Below are 18,239 nucleotides of genomic sequence, written 5' to 3'. Positions count from 1 at the left end.
CCTCCCACCTCCCTGTCAATGCCCTTCCCCTCAGGGTTCATTTTCTGCAAAGCGACAAAGAGTCCCTTCTGGCCAGACCCCCTGAGTCACAGCTAGTAGGTGTTTGTGAAGATCAGTCCAGCCAAGTTGGGACCTAAGGACATGGGAGGTGGGGGGCGAGGAGGTCAACTGTCCACCCTCCCTCAGTGTCACACAAGCTTGAGGCACCGTCCAGTGGAGAGCCAGTAAGTGTCCCAGCATTTGGAGCTCCCTGTGAAGAGGAATTGTAATTCTGTGAATATTTGTTTTATTTATTTTGAAGCTCCATTTGTAGATGCATACATGTTTAGAGTCCCTTGGACTGCAAGGAGATCCAACCAGTCCATTCTAAAGGAGCTCAGTCCTGGGTGTTCATCGGAAGGACTGATGCTAAAGCTGAAACTCCAATACTTTGGCCACCTCATGCGACGAGCTGACTCACTGGAAAAGAGTCTGATGCTGGGAAGGATTGGGGGCAGGAGGAGAAGGGGACGACAGAGAATGAGATGGCTGGATGGCATCACCAACTTGATGGACATGAGTTTGTGTGAACTCCGGGATTTGGTGACGGACAGGGCGGCCTGGCGTGCTGTGATTCATGGGGTCGCAAAGAGTCGGACACGACTGAGCGACTGAACTGAACATGTTTAGCATTTTATATTTGAGGCGGAGAGGGACTTAAACCTTTGCTCTTTATGAAGTGCTCCTTCTTAATGCCTTTGGCATCAAAAAACTCACCCAGGGAATTCCCTGGTGGTCCAGTGGTTAGGACTATCACTGCCCAGGGCTAGGGTTCAATCCCTGGTTGGGAAACTAAGATCCCTGCAAACTGCACAGCATGGCTAAAACAAAACAGACGAACGAACGACAACAGCAGAAAACCTCCATCTTATGTTAGGACAACGACATCAGCTTTTCACGCTTAGTACTTGCACCACGTATCTTCTGCCATCTCGTTTCAAACTTTCTGAATCCTTAAGTTCTAGTAATGTTTCCTGTAAATACGGGGACAGATTTCCTTCATCTGTCCTGTCCTTTGTTCCTCCAAAAGCACAGGGATGTACTCTGTTTGCTCCTGAGAGGAGAGAGCAAGGTGAACTTGACACACCAGGACTCTCTCCTCACCCTCCAGCAGGGAGCTGGGTGGGGCATCAGGAAACCAGAAAACTAGGAGTTGGCGGGAGGGGTGTGATCAGGAGCCTCAGGGGGGGAGGTCACGAGAAGTAAGTGGGATAGTGCGCTTAACCCAGCAGAGTGTCTAGAATATGGTGAGCACTCGGAGGCAGCTGTGATTTTTTTTTGTGGGTTGGGGTTGTAGGGTTACCACAGTTGCCCCCATGGCCTCCGTGACTGGTTGCCACAAAGCCCTTCCCCCTGAGTTACTTCCTCTCACTGTTCCAGTACACGACAGGCTCTGCCCTGCCTCTCGGGCTTTGCTCATGCAAACCCCTCTGCTGGGGGGCTTTGATGCTCTGGACACATAGAATTAGGACTGCCAGGCCTAGGAACCATCCACCACTGGGAACCATCAGGATTTGTTGGGCGAGAGTCTTGCCCCTGAATATAGGGAAGAATGTTCCTCTTGTGTAGCTGGTGGGTGCGGAGGAAGTGGTGGGAAAGTAGGACAGGCACTGGAGAGGAGGCTCATTAAATGGGTTTATTGTCGGTTTTCATAATGTCTTAGGACATTCCCACTGTTTGCTTTATTTTTCTGAAACACGTTGCTTTGTCTTCTCTTGAGTTTATAATGCACAATCCTTTCCTTAGATACTGAGTCTTTTTATCCCCTCTGCCATTTTTCTAAGACCCTTCTCTATTCCCTTCTCCCCAAGCCAACCGTGTAAGGTCGGACCCTGGTGGCCTTCTCTGCTTCCCCTTCCCGGTGGCTATCTTGGCTCCTTCTTCCCCTCTCCATCCCCCGCCCGAGGGAAAAAGTCCCGCCAAACCGCTGAGGAATCTCTGACGTAATAACCCTCTGCCAAGATCTAACCCCCTTCCTGACCTCCAGAGTGACCAACCCGGTCTCACCATCTCAACTAGCTGACCATTTGCAATCTCGTGTTCCCGAGCTTTACCTTATTTTAGGCCTGTCCAGGTTATATGATGCCACTTCCTGCCCTGAAGGCATAAAAGTCACACCCTGCCTTTGTTGGGGCAGAACTCCTCGTGGCCATTCTTGTGGTCAGTGGGTTCTGCCCGGGAGCTCACTGCCAATAAAGCCTGTAACTTTCCCTTGGTGTCTGGGTTATTTCCTTACAGCTTGAGATGCCCGTTTCCGCGACCTTACAAACCGTACTCCTTTCCATGAACTGCTCTTCTTAACTACAATGCAAAGAGTGAAAATAGAATGAAAGACATCTTATTCAATCCTCAGGAAAGTATGCTGGGTCTGAAGAACACACTAAAGCATTCCGCTTCAATACTGTGGTCCCCTTTCTAGGGCCTGGGACTTTGTAACACTGAGGGCACCTACGAATGAAAGGATTGCGTAAAATCGTGTTAATCTCCTTCCCAGCTCTAATGACCTACGGTGCAATATATTCCATGTACATTTTAGAATCCAGCTCGTCAAGTTCTACCAAAGCTCTCACTCAGAATTTGAGATTGCACTGAATTTATCCATCTGATCTCATAACAATATCTAGTCTTCCAATCCATGAACATGGTACATAGCTCCATTTATTTAGGTCTTCTTTCATTTCTTTAAGCAATATTTTAATGTACTCAATATACAGGACTTACATACATTTCAATTCATTTCACATGTCATGTAACTGTAAACTACGTCTTTAAAAAAATATTCAATTTCTAATTGCCTTTGGCCAAGACATAGATTTACAAAGGAACTTTGCAATTTGAATAAGTACCTTAACACCTGGCTGAACTCTATCCGGGCTTCCCAGGTGGCTCAGTGGCAAAGAATCTGCCTGCCAGTGCAGGAGACCCAGGTTTGATCCCTGGGTTGGTAAGACCCCTGGAGAAGGAAATGGCAACCCACTCCAGTATTCTTGCCTGGGAAATCCCATGGGCAGAGGAGCCTGGCGGGCTACAGTCCATCAGGACACAAATGAGTCAGACACAACTTAGCAACTAAACAAAAACAGACTCTATGCTTGGTCTTAGCAGTTTCTTTGTGGATAACTTTAGAATTTCTAGGCACACAATTATTACATCATCTGTGAATAAGGACTGTTTTACTTCTTTTATGAATCGGATAACTCTTATTTCTGGTTCTTGCATTTATTGCACTGGAGAGAATATACAATATATTGCTTAATAGAAGTTGTAAGAGCAGCCATCATTGCCTGATTTCCAGTTCTGTAACTGGCCCCCCCAAGCCTTAGGAGAAGTTGTCAGTGAAAAAATTTATGTGTTCAGAGTCCACAAAAAGCTTTGTGTCAGGATCTTCATTACCTGTTTTCTGTGTATACTTTCATTGCTCTTTCACAACAGCCTAGCTAGACAGGAATGGTTTCCCTCCTCACAGAACAGTAAAGTGAGGCACAGAGAGATAAAGTGACTCATTTGATGAGTGACATAAATGAACCTGACCCGAGTCCTTTTGGTCACAGCCCTCCACTCCTGGGCAGCAGATTGCACAAAGGTCCGTCTAGTCAAAGCTACGGTTTTTTCAGTAGTCACATATGGATGTGATAGGTGGACCATAAAGAAGGCTGAGCGCTGAAGAACTGATGCTTTTGAACTGTGGTGCTGGAGAAGACTCTTGAGAGTCCCTTGAACAGCAAGGAGATCAAATCAGTCAATCCTAAAGGAAATCAACCCTGAATATTCATTGGAAGGTATGATGCTGAAACTGAAGCTCCAATACTTTGGCCACCTGATGGGAAGAGCTGACTCAATGGAAAAGACCCTGATGCTGGGAAAGATTGAGGGCAGAAGAAGAAGGGGGCGACAGAGGATGAGATGGTTGGATAGCATCAATGACTCAGTGGACATGAGTTTGAGCAAGCTCAAGAAGATAGTTAGGGAAGATAGCCAGGGAAGCCTGGTGTGCTACAGTTCATGAGATTGCAAAGAGTTGGACACGATTTTAGCAGCTGAACAGCAACAACATTTGGTCACAAGTCCTATGGTCTTTCACCCATACCAGGGGATTCTGACCACCACCAAGAAGGTCATTTGATTTTAAATGATTGGAGGCTGAGTGTTACAGGCTGAAAACTCGTGTCCTCATAAGAAGAATGAATTAGGACACAGAAACACACAGAGGGGAGACCTGTGGAGACACAGGGAGAAGACAACTGTCTCCAAGCCAAGGAGAGCGGGCTCAGAGGGAACCAAGCCTGCCGACACCTTGATCTCAGACTTTCAGGCTCCAGACCATGAGAAAAGAATTCCTCACTTGTGTATCTTGATCTCTGAGTACTCAGTGTGAGTGCCTTCCTGTTTCTGAGGCTTCGGCTTGTGAAACTGGAGGAAAGCATAGTGAGGCTCTTGTTCATTTCTTGAGATGTGGCCAGCCCCAACAGGGGTGGGGTGGTCTGCAGGGGGGTCTGTCCAGAACTGGGGCTGGCGTTCCTGAGAGGAAGGAGGAGAAAGGATTCAGATCCAGGCAACAGTGTCTGGGAGAACTATGGAGCCAAAGATGATGGAATGGAATTGGAACTGATGGAACTTTTATCATTTGCCCATTCATTTGTTCAGCCATAGTTAATTCAGATTGACTGGGCCTTTGTGAGTGTTTACATGAATCACATTATATTCTTTAAAAATGCTAGGAGAGACTACTATTGTCATATGTGTCTTAGAAATAGTAAAATTAAGGCTAAGAGAGATTATACACATTGTTTTCCTGAAGACACACATCTATAGATGCACCCCTGAGCCAGGACTCAAAACCAGTTCTTTCCAACTAGGGTGCTGTCCTTTGTTCAGGCTGTGTGTGCAGGAGGTGTGTGTGGAGTGATGGAAAAAGCAGACACAGTCCCTCATATTATGCAGTGTGTGGTGTTATGTGTTTTTTTTTTTCTTTTGAGGGGGTGGTTTTGTTTGTTTTGGCCACACCACACAGCTTGCAAAATCTTAGTTCCCTGGCCAAGGATCAAACAGATTTCCCCTGCCATGGAAACTTGGAGTCTTAAGCATTGGACCACAGGGAAATCAGAGAAATCCTGCTTATGGTTTTCTAGGAGAAGCAGTTAATAGACAAAAACATCTCAAGGTCTAAATTTGATAGAAGATATTTTGAAATGTAAAGCAAGGGCGGGGGTGGGCAGGTTCTAGAAGACAGAGTAGAGATCAGATCCTGCAATAAAAATGGTAACCAGATACCCTCACTTATATCGGCTTCCTGCCTGCAACACCCTCAGGCTATAGGAGCATGAACTAGAAACCCTCAAAGAGTAGCAAAGAGAGGCAGACAATCATTCTCAGATTAGGAGAAAATGGTTGCTGTTGTTGTTTAGTCACTAAGTCATGACTCTTTTGTGACCCTGTGAACTGTAGCCTGCCAGGCTCCTCTGTCCATGGGATTTTCCAGGTAAGAATAGCAGAGTGGATTGCCCTTTCCTCCTCCAGGGGATCTTTCTGACCCAGGGATTGAACCTGCATCTCCTGCACTGGCAGTCAGATTCTTTACCACTGAGCCGAAAGTGAAAGTCGCCCAGTCATTTCCAACTCTTTGCGACCCCATGGACTATAGTCCATGGAATTCTCCAGGCCAGAATACCAGAGTGGGTAGCCATTCCCTTCTCCAGGGGATCTTCGCAACTCAGGGACTGAACCCGGGTCTCCTGCATTGTAGGCGGATTCTTTATCAGCTGAGCCACCTGGGAAGTCCGAGGAAATGGTTATTTTACTTTATTTTTTCGGCCACACCACACGGCTTGCAGGATTTTAGTTCCCCTGACCAGGGGTCAAACCCAGGCCCCCCTGCAGTGAAACTGCCAAATCCTAACCACTGGACCACCAGGGAATTCCCCTGAAAATGGCTATTTTAGAAGATAGGGAGAAGGCTGCCCATATTAAGGGAAAGCAAGGTGAAAATAAGTAAGTTAATAGTTTAAATCTACTACAGCCAAAACACAGAAAGGAAAAAAACATGTCTGTTAATAACTGTGAGTGAAGTATTTGTGTACGGATGAACCTCACCAGTCAAAAGATAGAGACAGCGACTTTCGTCAGCAAAGGAGATTCAGCGACACGGTTAACCAATGACTTATTCCAGAAATATTGAGCACCTGCTGTGAGTTACGAGCTAGGCGTTCCTCTAGGCGCTGGGAAGGCAACAGGGAGTAAAGTAACAACAACAGCAGCAAACTGCCTTTGGAACTTACTAGAGGGGGAGGGGAAGGCAACGGCGCCCACTCCGCATTCTCGCCTGGAGAGCCCCAGGGACGGGGGGCCTGGAGGGCTGCAGTCCACAGGGTCGCTAGGAGTCAGACACAACTGCAGTGACTTAGCAGCAGCAGCAGCAGAGGAGGGAAAGGTTCTGATTGGTTATCAGGAGAACTTGCTTCATACATGCCAGAGAGGCTTCTAATCATGCCTCATAACTATTCTGATCTTCCCTGGTGGCTCAGATGGTATAGAATCTGCATGCAGGGAGGGAGACCTGGGTTTGATTCCTGGGTCAGGAAGATCCCCTGGAGAAGGGAATGGCTACACACTCCAGTATTCTTGCCTTGTTACAATAAGTCTTAACCACAGGACCACCAGGGAAGTCCCAATATTAATAATAATCCCATGTCACAGAAAATAAATAGAGGTCAGAGAGAGCACACCCTTTGTCCAAGGTCACATAGCTTGTAAATAAGATAGGATTTGAATGCAAGCAGTCAAGCTCCAGAGTATATGCTTTGAACCATGATGCTATACTGACTCAAAGAGACACTCATTAGAAAAAGAAAAGAAGTGTACTGAAAATTTGAAAGTAAAATAACGGAAAAGATATCTCATGATTTCTGACAAAACGGGGATTGAACGCACACTAAGGATTCCATTACCCAAGATTAACCAAGGAGAAACTGCAGGGGGAAATATGTAAATTAAATTTAAAACCTGATTTTCTGTCTTCTTGTTCTGCCAGTTGCTGAGAGAGGAGTTTTGAGATAATCAACCCTAACTGTGGATGTGCCTATTTCTCCTTGCAACTCTGTCTGCGTTCATTGATTTATTTTGAGAGACAATGCTCCATTATTGGGGGCATCCACATTTAGGATTTTACATCTTTTAATAAAACACTAGAGGCCATATACAGAGAGTGAGCATTGCATGATTCCATTTATATGACATTCGAGAATGGACAAAATGAATCAATAATGATAGAAGTCAGTGATTGCTGGAAAGGGGTGGAGGTTGAATGAGAAGGGGAATAAAAGAATTTGGGGCCCTGATGGAAACGTTCCCTATCTTGACTGGGGACATGGTTATGGGATGTATGCTTTTGTCAAAGTTTGTTTAACTTCGTACTTAAACTGTGTAAATACCTCTATATGGGCTTCCCTGGTGACTCAATGGTAAAGAATCTGCCTGCCATTTCAGGAGACATGGGTTCAATCCCTGAGTGGGGAAGATCCTCTGGAGAGGGAAATGGCAACCCACCCCAGTATTCTTGCCTGGAGAATCCCATGGACAGAGGAGCCTGGCAAGCTATGGTCCATGGGGTCGCAAAAGTCGGACACGACCTCGCGACTACCCAACAATATCTCATTAAAGTCAATAGTCAATAGCAGGGTGGTGGATTTGAAAAATACCCATCAGGAGGGATGAACTGTGGTGCTGGGGTGCCTCAGGCTCTCTACCCTGCTTCCCTGTCCTCAGTGAGTCTGACACAGGCTAGGTTTGGGCCAATTCTCTTCCCCATAATCAACGTGAAAAGAAAAGGCTAAAGCCCTCAGATAATACGATAATCTGACATACCAAGCAAAATACCCCCCAACCAACCAACCTAAACTATCTACATATTTCATCAGAAGCAGCAGCGCTAGAGCAGTTGAATCAGTAGTTTTAAACCCCACGTGGAATTCCAGGGAGTGCTGGATGTTAATAGGGAAATGCCAAGGGCTTGGACCAGGGCTACCACCCACAAGGGATAGACTGAATGGGACTGCCTGCTGCATTGCTCACCCTGGAGCCTGAGCCCATGGCGTGGTTCATATCGTCCATGCTTTGCACTGGCTGGGTCTTTCTGCGGGTCTTCACTCTAAGGGAATAGCCCCGGGCTTTTCAGCCTGCTAATTTGGGGCACCCCAGGGCCCCAGCTGGCGTGGCTGGTGGTGGAACATCCATGGGTAGGCAGACCATCCCCTCCTCCCTATGAAGGGCATGGAATGAGGGAGGAGGTGGCAGTGGATCCAGTGTCCAGGTGCTCCCAACTGGACAACCCAAGAGCTGGACTGGGACTGGGGAAGAAACCCCCAGGCTTGGTCCAGTTGCTTACAGGCTGATTCATGCCATCACTCAGCCTTTTTTCTCTGTCTTGGGTCTTTCCAACCAGTCCCCGGCCCTCCAGCTCAGGTTTTCTGAGATTCCATGACCCTGAGCCCTTCCCACCCTGGGCTTCTCCCTCCACCCTGGAGCCCCCTCTCACCTGAAGATGAGATACAGGCAGAGAAAAAGCAGGACCGTGATGCTAGCTCCCCCGACTGCTCCCAGGACCTTGCCGGCCCTGGGTTGTGGTTTATCTGTAGACAATTTGAATCTTGTTTAAACTCCAACCCCAATACATGGCATCTTCCCAACAGGCCACCCCTCTCTGTGTTCTGTTAGTATACTCGCCTCCCCCTTGACTTCCTATCCAAGACTCAGTCACTGGACATTTCCATCACCCTGTAGACACTGAGGCCAGCTCCTTCCCCTAGACTCAGGACTGAGAATCTTCCACCACCAGCCACGCCAGCTGGGGCCCTGGGGTGCCCCTCCTCCAAGTCCATCCCTCTGTGGCTGTTCAGGTTGACTTGTGCTTCCCTCCCCCAAGTTCATATATCGAAGTCCCCTCACCCCTAGTCACTCAGAATGTCACCATATTTGGAGAAGAGGTCTTTACTGAGGTAATCAAGTTAAAATGAAGGCCCAGCAGGGCCTCCTGGTGACTCAGTGGGAAGGAGTCTGCCAGCCAATGTGGGTGACACAGGTTCAATCCCTGGTCCAGGAAGATCTCACATGCCTCAGAGCAGCTAAGCCCCTGCACCACAACTATTGAGTCAGTCCTCTAGAGCCCGAGAGCTGTAACGACCAAAGCCCTTGCTCCCTAGAGCCCGCGCTCTGCAACAAAAGAAGCCACCACAATGAGAAGCCCGAGCACCACAAGTCTCCACAATTAGAGAAAGCCCCCATAGCAACGAAGACCCAGCACAGCCAGAAGTAAGTTAATTAAAAAACATGAGATCAGCAGGGGCTAATCCAATATGACTGATGTCCTAAAAAGGGGAGATTTGGACACAGGCATATGCAGGCAGAATAATGCCATGTGACTATGAAAGCGGGGGTGGGGAGGCGTCCCAGTGGCGCTAATGAAAAAGAACCTGCCCCCCAATGCAGGAGACCCTCATCCAGGCAGAACCTGCCCCCAAATGCAGGGGGGGGTCCAGCAGCTGCGGAGGGGCTGTGGGTTCAATCCCTGGGTCAGGAAGATTCCCCTGGAGGAGGGCATGGCAACCCACTCCAGTATTCTCGCCTGGAGAATCCCATGGACAGAGGAGCCTGGTGGGCTGCAGTCTATGTGGTCACAAAGAGTCGGACACAACTGACGCGACTGAGCACTCACAGACACAAACATGAAAGCAGAGATGGGGGCGATGCTCCTACGAGCCAAGGAACACCAAAGGTTGCCAGCAAAACTGCCAGAAGCCTCAGGGAGAGCCCTGGAACAATTCTCACAGCCTGGGATGGAATCAACCCTGCTGACACCTTGATCCCAGGCTTCTAGCCTCCAGAACTGGGAGGTGTATCTGTTTAAGCCCCTAGTTGGAGGTGCTTTGTTCTGGCTGCCCTAGCAGACTCATATAAGGATCCAGGCTCCTCTTCTCTAGGGCATCACCCCTCGGCAGACCCCTGACCTGGCAGCAGCAGGACAGACCCACTCCGGGCCCCATGGATGTTCAGGGCCTTGCAGCTGAGGCTGAGGCTGGAGCTGAGCCCCTGGCGGAGGCTCAGGGAGCTGTTGGCCCAGGGCCCAGCAGAGCTGGAGCTGACCTCGAAGGAGGCATTGCTGAGCTCCTCCGCCAGCAGCCCCTCGCCCAGCCACCAGCACAGGGAAGGGGCCGGCCGGGCTCAGGAGGAGCAGCTGCAGCGCAGACCCTCATCCTCCTGGGAGCAGGAGGGGCCCAGCAGTTGCAGGGGGGATGTGGGGAGACATGGGAGGGATCAGGGGTGCCTCTCCCCTCCCTGGAACCCCGTCATCCTGTCCCCAGGGAACCCCACACTCACAGACCAAAGAGAGGCTCAGGGAGATATTTTGGGAGCCAAGCGGGTTCTGAGCCTGGCAGGTGAACTCTCCTTCTTCTGCTGCCCCTACAAGAGGCAGCTCCAGGACCCCAGTGCTCGAGATGGGGGTGGTCTCCAGGGCGGGAGACCCCCAGAACCAGCTCAGCTGTGCAGGGGGGTTGCTATCAGCAACACATAGCAGCTGCAGTGCCTGGCCCTCTTGGACAGGAAGGGAAGAGGTGTTCTGCAGAATCTTGAGGGCTTCAGGGGAAGAGAAGGGCAGAGAGACAGAGAGATGGGCTGGGCAAAGCTGGCACCTCTCTCTTCCTGCAATGTGTGCACTAGCTCTGGGGAGGAGGCCGGCAGAGTCTGAACCACAGGCATTCAGAAGAAGTCCCAGCAGTTTCCCTGGAGCTGCCCAGACTGTCCATCAGCTGGGGCATAGAGGGCTCAGGCCAAGGATGTGTGTGTTTGAGACGCTCAGTCGTGTTCGACTCTTTGCAACCCCATGGACTGTAGCCCTCCAGGCTCCTCTGTCCATGGGATTCTCCAGGCAAGAATACTGGAGTGGGTTGCCATGCCCTCCTCCAGGGGATCTTCTTGACCCAGGGATCAAACCCGGGTCTGCTGTATTGTGGGCAGGTTCTTTACCATCTGAGCCACCAGGGAAGACCTGGTGGACAAGGATACAGTGAGCAAATGTAGTTACGGGCCAAAGAAGAGAAAACAAAAGGTGGTAAAACATCATAGGGGGTTTGCTTGGTGGTCCAGTGGTTAGGACTCCACACTTCCACTGCAGGGGACACGGGTTTGATCCCTGGTCAGGGAACTAAGATCCTGCATGCTGCATTGTGTGGCCAACTGCTGACCGGCCCCCCCCAAAAAAAAAACAAAACATCAGAGAGAAAGCAAAAAGAATGTGACATCTTCCTTTGAATTTAGCCAAAGAAAGCTGTGGGTGAGCTGAAGGTCAACTTCAGGGAGCTGAGCTTTCAGGATTCTGACCCCTGCCCCCGTTCCCCCAGCCCTCCCTGTATCTGACCTCAATAGCTGGACCCTCAAATATATTCCACTTAGTCCTCTGAGGGGGCTTCCCAGGTGGCACTAGTGGTAAAGAATCCGCCTGCCAATGCAGAAGACGCATGAGTCGTGGGTTCGATCCCTGGGTGGGGAAGATCCCCTGGAGGAGGAAATGGCAACCTACTCCAAGCATTCTTGCCTGGGAAATCTCATGGACAGAGGAGCCTGGCGGGCTATAGTCCATGGGGTCGCAAAGAGTCTAACAGGACTGAGCAAAAAGTCCTCTGAGGTTCAACGAAGCTCTGTCCTGGCAGAGATCTGGGTTCCGTCCCCACTCTGGAGGGGAGAGGTTTCTTCTTACCTATCCTGTTTCCTTGGAAGATGCTGATGGCCACGTGCTGTGGAGCATCTGTGACAGAAGGATAAGCAGAATCAACATTTGTGGCGAGGGAGTGGGCGGGCACTGGTGCCATGGAAACAACCGAGAGGGCGTCCCTTCCTGTTCAGCTGCAAGACCCGGATGTCAAGGCCCACCCCGGCTCCCCCTGCCCGCACACCCTCAGGCCCCCCGGGCGTCCTCACCCCCCACTCACAGGTGACATTGAGCAAGATGGTCCGCTCCACCACCGCCCCGCTTCTGGGGAACTTCACCTGGCAGGTGAGCCTGGTGCCGTGGTCCTGGGGCCGTGGGGTGAGGGTGAGCACCGACGAGAAGGGGGTCCTGGGGCCCAGGGAGCTGGGGGCAGCTGACGTCCAGGAGAAGATGGGGGGCGTGGCCCGCTCACAGGCCCAGGGCACGGAGCAGGTCAGGTTCCCGGGGCGGCCGGGCTCCAGGGCCCCCGGGGTGCGGACGTGGGGCTGGCGGGTGAGGGCTGGTGAGGGCAGAGAGAAGGATAGGGCCCCCTTGGCATGTCGTTAGCCTGCCTCGGGGTCTTGTCGCGGTGTCCCCACCCCAGCCCTGGTTTCCGGTGCCCCTTTCTTCCCCTGAGCGCCCCTACCGTACCTGTCACGTTCAGAAAGAACATCTTGTTTCGATATGGGAATTTACTGAAACGTGTCTCGACTTGAAAGAAGTATGTCCCGCTGTCCCCTACGTTGACATCCGTGATGCTCAGGCTGCAGTTTCTGGCCTGGGGCTCCCCGGGGAGGGAGAATCTCCCCTGGGTCCCCTCACGCAGCTTCTGCTTCGGCTTGTTCGTGGCCACCGGGGGATCGCGGTTTGTATCTGCCCCTTCCCGGAACCAAAACATGTAGATCTTTCCAAAGGAAACCCGGGGCTCGGGAAACGTGCAGGGCAGAAGGACACACAGGCCCTCCTGCGCTGTCACATTCTGCCGCAGTTCCAGGCGCTGAGCTCGGGGTGCTGGGCAGAGGGAGAGAGTCAGTCTGGAGCTCCAGTGCCTCGCCCCAGTGTGTGTGTGTGTGGGGGGAGGTTCCCCGTGCCCCTCGGCCCACTCACCTCCCCACAGCACCGGCAGCAGCAGCAACAGCTGCATCCCTTCCTGATGTCCCCCGGGGCAGGATCTGCCTTCTGGATCCCTCTGAAAGAGAAGGCCAAGCTGCAGATAAGGGGTGGGTGCAGCTTCCTTCAGACAGGAAGCTGCGGCGAGGATGCCAGGCCACAAGCCCACAAGCCCCTAAGAGGAAACTTCAGGCTTAGAGAGTCAGCTGTGGTCGGCCCCGCTGAGATCATTCTGCCGTTTCTGCATCGGAAGGTGACCCCTGAGGGTCAGAGCAGGCAAGGGGCTTGCCTGAGTGAGGCGGCGAGGAAGGACAGAAGCCCCCGAGGCCTGCCTCCTGGGCTCCTGCCCTGTTTCCTGCACTGGGTGACGGGGCTCCCCTATCCAGCTCCCTGAGAGGCATGGCCTGGGGAATCCTCGTGGAGGCGGCCTGTCAGGGATGGAACTGGAGATACCCTGTGTGGGCACCGGGGCAGAAGAAGGTGTGGGTGAGGCAAGAGAAGCAACACACGCCTTTACCTGAGTCATTCATCCATTCGCAAACTAACACAAAACAGGACGGATCTGGGGGCTTCCCTGGCGGTCCAGTGGTTAAGAATCCACCTTGCAGCACAGGGGACGTGGGTTCGCTCCCTGGTTGGGGAACTAAGATCCCACATGCCTGGGGCAGCCAAGCCCATGTGCCACAACTACTGAAGCCTGCGCGCTCTGGAGCCTGCGTGCCACAACTAGAGAGAAGCCCGTGTGCCGCTACTAAGACCCAACACGGCCAGAATGTTCTTTTTATAAACAAAAAAGACACCCTCAACTAGCTCAAATGAGGGGGGGAAGACAAAACAAACCTGAGCTTTATTTAAAGGCAACTGGGAGCCAAGGAAGGTTCTTGAGCAGAAGCGGGACAGAGTCATATAGGTATAACATGATCTCCCTGAAGCCAGTGTAGGGAAAAGCTGGAAGGGAGAGGCTGGAGGCCAAGAGGAAGCTTCTGTGATTGGGAAGAAGAGAACCACGCCTGCGGGGAGATAGCAGCCTGGGGGATGGAGACGGGACGCCACTGAAGACACTTTGAGGAAGTGAGATTTGAGGGGAGGTGTGGGGGGCTGGAGGGAGAGAGAGGCGTCTAGAGTGACTCTCTGAGCCCTGACTCTAGAGACGCGGGGGATGGAAGTGCCACCGCCAAGACCAGGATGATTGTGCAGCAGGTCTAGGCTGGGCAGCTGGGGCAGAGAAGGTAGCAGAGCTGCCCCTGGAGGTGGACACATAGACACACTCACCTCTGGGCAGGGCAGTGGGAACCCGCATGCCTGCATGCCCGCACGCCCTGATTAAGCCTAACTGTGGGGTGTAGGGAGAGCTGGTGGTGGTGGTGATCGAGATGGCCTGGTCAGGAAGAGAACAGGTGGTTATTGGTGACCCAGGTGAGAGTTTTGCCGGGGGGAGAGAGGGGGCGGCAGCCAGACAGCAGGGAGCAGAGAGGTGAGGTGAATGTTGGGTCGGGGGGGTGGAATCCCACTGACCGCCTTTAGCCCTCTCCCATTTAAGCTTGAAGACCCCACTTCTGCCCTGAGCAGTAGGAATCCCCCTCCATCACTGCCCCAGAGGAACACTTCTTTACTACCTGTACCATTTCCTCGGATGGGGGCCAATAGCCCAGGCTCTTGGAGCATTTGGAATGGAGATAAGAAGGTATTTTCTCCTTCAATCATGGGGAGAGATGGTGACTTTAACTCTGGTTGGATCTGCAGAAGGGTGGCGAGGCAAGAATACCAGAGTGCGTTGCTATGCCCTCTTCCAGGGGATCTTCCTGACTCAGGGATCGAACCTGCATCTCTTACGTCTCCTGCGTGGTGGTGGGGGACTGTTGTGGTTTCTTCTCCCTTCTCGGTCCAGGCTTCTGGCCAAGCATCACGTCCTACAGACGCTGCGACTGGGCCCCTCCTCAGGAGCCAACACAGAGAAGGTATGCTGAACCTAACTGGGGCCAGGAGCTCAGCCAAGTGGGGAGAGACAGCCTGAGCTGCTAGCGTCAGAGGGAGCTGCTTAAAGCAGTTGAGTCAAAATGAAAATAACAATTAAGCCTTTAATCACCTGCTGTGATAATATAAGCAACAGTCTAAATGGAAAAAAGCAGTGACTCCCCCATGTTCAGGAATGGTTGCAGGGGTGTAAAAGAAAAAGATGTGATTCTAATTGTTAAGGGAAAAGAATTATTCTTGGCACTTCTCATTTTCATATGTTTTTAAATTGGAATATAGTTGTTTTACACTGCTGTGTCCGTTTCTGCTGTTCAGCAAAGCGAATCAACCATATGTATACATATGTTCCCTCTGTTTGAATTTCCTTCCCAATTAGGTCACCACAGAGCAGAAAGAAGAGTTCCCTGTGCTACACAATAAGTTCTCCTTAGGTATTTGTTTTACACACTGTTGTTATTTAGGTGCTCAATCACATCCGATTCTCTGCGACACCATGGACCCCAGCAGGCTCCTCTGTCCATGGAATCCTCCAGGCAAGAATACTGGAGTGGGTGGCCATGCCCTCCTCCAGGGGATCTTCCTGACCCAAGGGTCGAACCTGCATCTCTTACGGCTTCTGCGTTGGCAGGCGGGTTCTTTACCACTAGCGCCACCAGGGAACCTGACACATTGTAGTATATATGGGTGAATCCCTGTCTCCCAACTCACCCCTACCACCCACCCTTCGCCCCTTGGCAACCACACATTTGTCCCTTCCATTTGTGTCTGTTTATCTGCTCGTGACACATAAGGAGCCATGAAGCAGACTGCATTCAGGATCATTGTCATAGATTCAGGGGCCCCTGCAATGGGGTTTGCCGCAGGGGAAAGAGACCAGGCTCAACTCTGACAACGATGAGGAAGAGTGGGGATTTATTGCCAAAGAGGAGGGTGAGGGGTCAGCAGATGGGAAATTACTGAAAGGAAACATCGGGGGAAAGGGGGGTTCTGGCTAAACTGACCCACCAGGCTTCTTGCTGAAGGCAGGACAGGGTGACCAGACAGCAGCTGGGGGCTGGAGGATGAGGAAGCCCATCAGATATGGAGGGTAAGGGATATGGATTACACTGACTTCCCTGGTGCTGTGGTGGGTAAGAATCCTCCTGCCAGTGCAGGGGACGTGTGTTTGATCCCTGGTCCCGGAAGATTACATGTGCTGCAGGGCCATGAAAGTAGCTGCACCACAGCTACTGAGCCTGGACTCTGGAGCCAGCGAGCCACAGCTACTGAGCCCTCGTGCGGCGACTCCTGAAGCCCACGTGCCTGGCGCCTGTGCTCCACAACAAGGGAAGCCACGGTGAAAGCCGGTGCACCGCAACAAGGATTAACCCCCGATCTCTGCAGACAGAGGAAGCCTTCACGCAGCAACCAAGACCCAGCGCAACCACAAGTAAATCAATTAAAAAACAAAGCACTCGAAAAGCCTGGCTAGAGTTGAGCCAAGGGGAGAATCTTTGTCAAGGGGTCTGCTGGGCCAGCACAGACATGGGGGTCACTTCACATACCAGGGACCCAGAACAAAAAGCTACGGCGGATCTATGGATCCTGGGTTGGGGCGTGGGGGTAGGCGTGGAAAAGTACCGAGTCCTGAATCAGAGTGGGGCAAAGTGTGTCTTCAAGTTTTCCTCCTCCTCCCCCCGCATTAGGAAGCCTCAGAAGAGGTGCCTGAAAACCTCTGCCCAAGGCTTCAGATAAACAGACCAAGAGTGAAGTCCTCTGAGCTCGGAATGCAAAACTGTGAAGAGTGTGACAGGCCAGAGCAGTCTGAGTCCTTTACTGCAGCTCCTTACAGAGACTGCAGTACACAGACAACATCCCCATGAGGCCAGCCGAGGAAAACTTTCGCGTTTGCCTATGGTCAGGTCAGAAAAATCACCTGTAGGTTTGTAGCCATGAGCTGAACTCCCCGGATGGCTCTGTGCATAGACCTTTCACCTCCTGTGGCTTTCCAGGGGGCTCAGTGATAAGGAATCCTCCTGCAATGCAGGAGCCGTAGGAGATGTGGGTTGATCCCTGGGCCAGGAAGATCCCCTGGAGAAGGAAACAGCAACACACGCCAGTATTCCTGCCTGGGAAAATTCCATGGATAGAGGAACTATCCCTGTGGGATACATACAGTCCATGGGGTCGCAAAAGAGTCGAACACAACTTAGCAACTAAACAGCAACATCTATCACCTCCTAGGAAGCTTGCCTGAAAACATAGGGCTGGTGTTGTGATCTCTTCTTTAGAATTTATTTATTTTTAATATTGTCATTGGTGTATAGTTCATTTATGATGTTGTGTTAAGTTTCAGGGGTACATCTAAATGAATCAGTTGTATATATGTATGTGTATATCCTGGTGTCATGTTCTTGGGACCTGAGGTGAATAACAAGGAATGGGGAGCCTTGGGTCCCGTGGAGAAGAGAAGTATCTTCCTATTGGACTTGGAGCTGTTTAGACGCTAAGACAGTTGGGCTTCAGGTTAAAGGGAATGTAGATTTTGGGGTATCTGGTATAAGCTGGAGAGAAGGAAAAGATTCAGACCTCAAAAAGGAGACCCTGAGAGTCCACCTCAGCTTCCCCTGGGATCGTGAACACTTCTCCCCACCTTTCGGATAAGAAGCACCTGTGTTCCTGTCTCTAGGTCCTCTGCTGGGGATCCTTGACTGCTTGTCACATTCAGATATATAAGGAGTCGTGCATGCGTGCTCAGTCGCTCAGTTGTGTCTGACCCTTTGTGATCTTTGTAGCCCTTTAAGGTCCACTGTCCACGGGATTTCCCAGGCAGTAACACTGGAGCGGGTTGCCATTTCCTACTCCAGGGGAATCTTCCCTACCCAGAGATCAATCCTGTGTCTCCTGCATTGGCAGGTGGATTCTTTATCACCGGGCCACCTGGGAAGCCCCATGTAGGGAGTCATTTTTCACACGATATTTCTCTACCCCAAAGTATTCTCACTTTCCTGCATCTTGGCGAGTCTAATACTTAGAGAGCAACTGTGGGCCCCTGGGCCCCACAGAAGGTTGGACTGGCCCCAGAGAGTTTCCTCCAGATTTTGATGGGGGTCTGTGGGTGGAAGGGGATTATAGTGTCTGCTGGACACCTCTGGGATCTGAAGGTGGATGTTGAGTGGGCTAAAGTCAGTCCTGAAAACCCAAGGGTTGAAGTGAACGGCATGGGAACCATGGGTCCTCCTTTACCACCCTCAGTGAAGGTTACAGAGCACACCTGCACCACCCTCCAGAGACCACTGCAGGAAACAGAGCCTCTGACTGCAGCCCCACCCAGAAACCTCCTCCTCACATCTGCTGCCCTCCCAGCTTCAGCCACAGTGGCGGCAACATCTCTGGGCTC

The 18,239-nt window shown here is 51.4% G+C and overlaps 1 protein-coding gene across 8 annotated transcripts; it reads right to left on the bottom strand.

Annotated features, from left to right (window-relative positions):
• Positions 1-123: 123 nt before the first annotated feature.
• Positions 124-13,481, bottom strand: LOC129546455 (sialic acid-binding Ig-like lectin 6). 8 transcript variants are annotated; one of them, XM_088830096.1, is made up of 8 exons: positions 12,884-13,481; positions 12,428-12,787; positions 12,018-12,296; positions 11,786-11,833; positions 10,408-10,665; positions 8,570-8,663; positions 8,107-8,182; positions 124-250 (listed from the first exon to the last, which is right to left on the bottom strand). In XM_088830096.1, exons 1-8 carry the CDS (start codon positions 12,918-12,920, stop codon positions 134-136), a joined length of 1,269 nt encoding a protein of 422 aa, XP_088686222.1. In that variant the 5' UTR covers positions 12,921-13,481; the 3' UTR covers positions 124-133. The 8 variants fall into 8 exon arrangements, 5 of the variants coding, with proteins under 5 accessions (XP_088686222.1, XP_088686223.1, XP_088686220.1 ...); XM_088830097.1 differs by lacking the exon at positions 124-250 and adding an exon at positions 1,047-3,752 and having other exon boundaries at positions 12,884-13,479; XR_016035781.1 differs by lacking the exon at positions 124-250 and adding an exon at positions 3,684-3,752 and having other exon boundaries at positions 8,107-8,293; positions 12,884-13,479.
• Positions 13,482-18,239: the final 4,758 nt, after the last annotated feature.

The sequence above is a fragment of the Moschus berezovskii genome, chromosome 22 (assembly GCF_049115385.1).
Source record: "Moschus berezovskii isolate FMDL1 chromosome 22, NW_MosBer_1.0, whole genome shotgun sequence".
Classification (NCBI taxonomy): domain Eukaryota; kingdom Metazoa; phylum Chordata; class Mammalia; order Artiodactyla; family Moschidae; genus Moschus; species Moschus berezovskii.
This window is presented reverse-complemented; position numbering and strand designations above follow the sequence as displayed.

What these genes read in the sequence shown, in the direction of transcription:
- LOC129546455 (XM_088830094.1), bottom strand. Translation starts at nt 12,920, where the DNA reads ATGCAGCTGTTGCTGCTGCTGCCGGTGCTGTGGGGAG. An exon ending in CTTCCAAGGAAACAGGATAG is followed by an intron (nt 10,666 to 11,785) that starts GTAAGAAGAAAC and finishes CTTCCCCTGAAG; the next exon opens with CCCTCAAGATTCTGCAGAAC. An exon ending in TGCCTGTATCTCATCTTCAG is followed by an intron (nt 4,558 to 8,569) that starts GTGAGAGGGGGC and finishes CCTTCCTCTCAG; the next exon opens with GAACGCCAGCCCCAGTTCTG.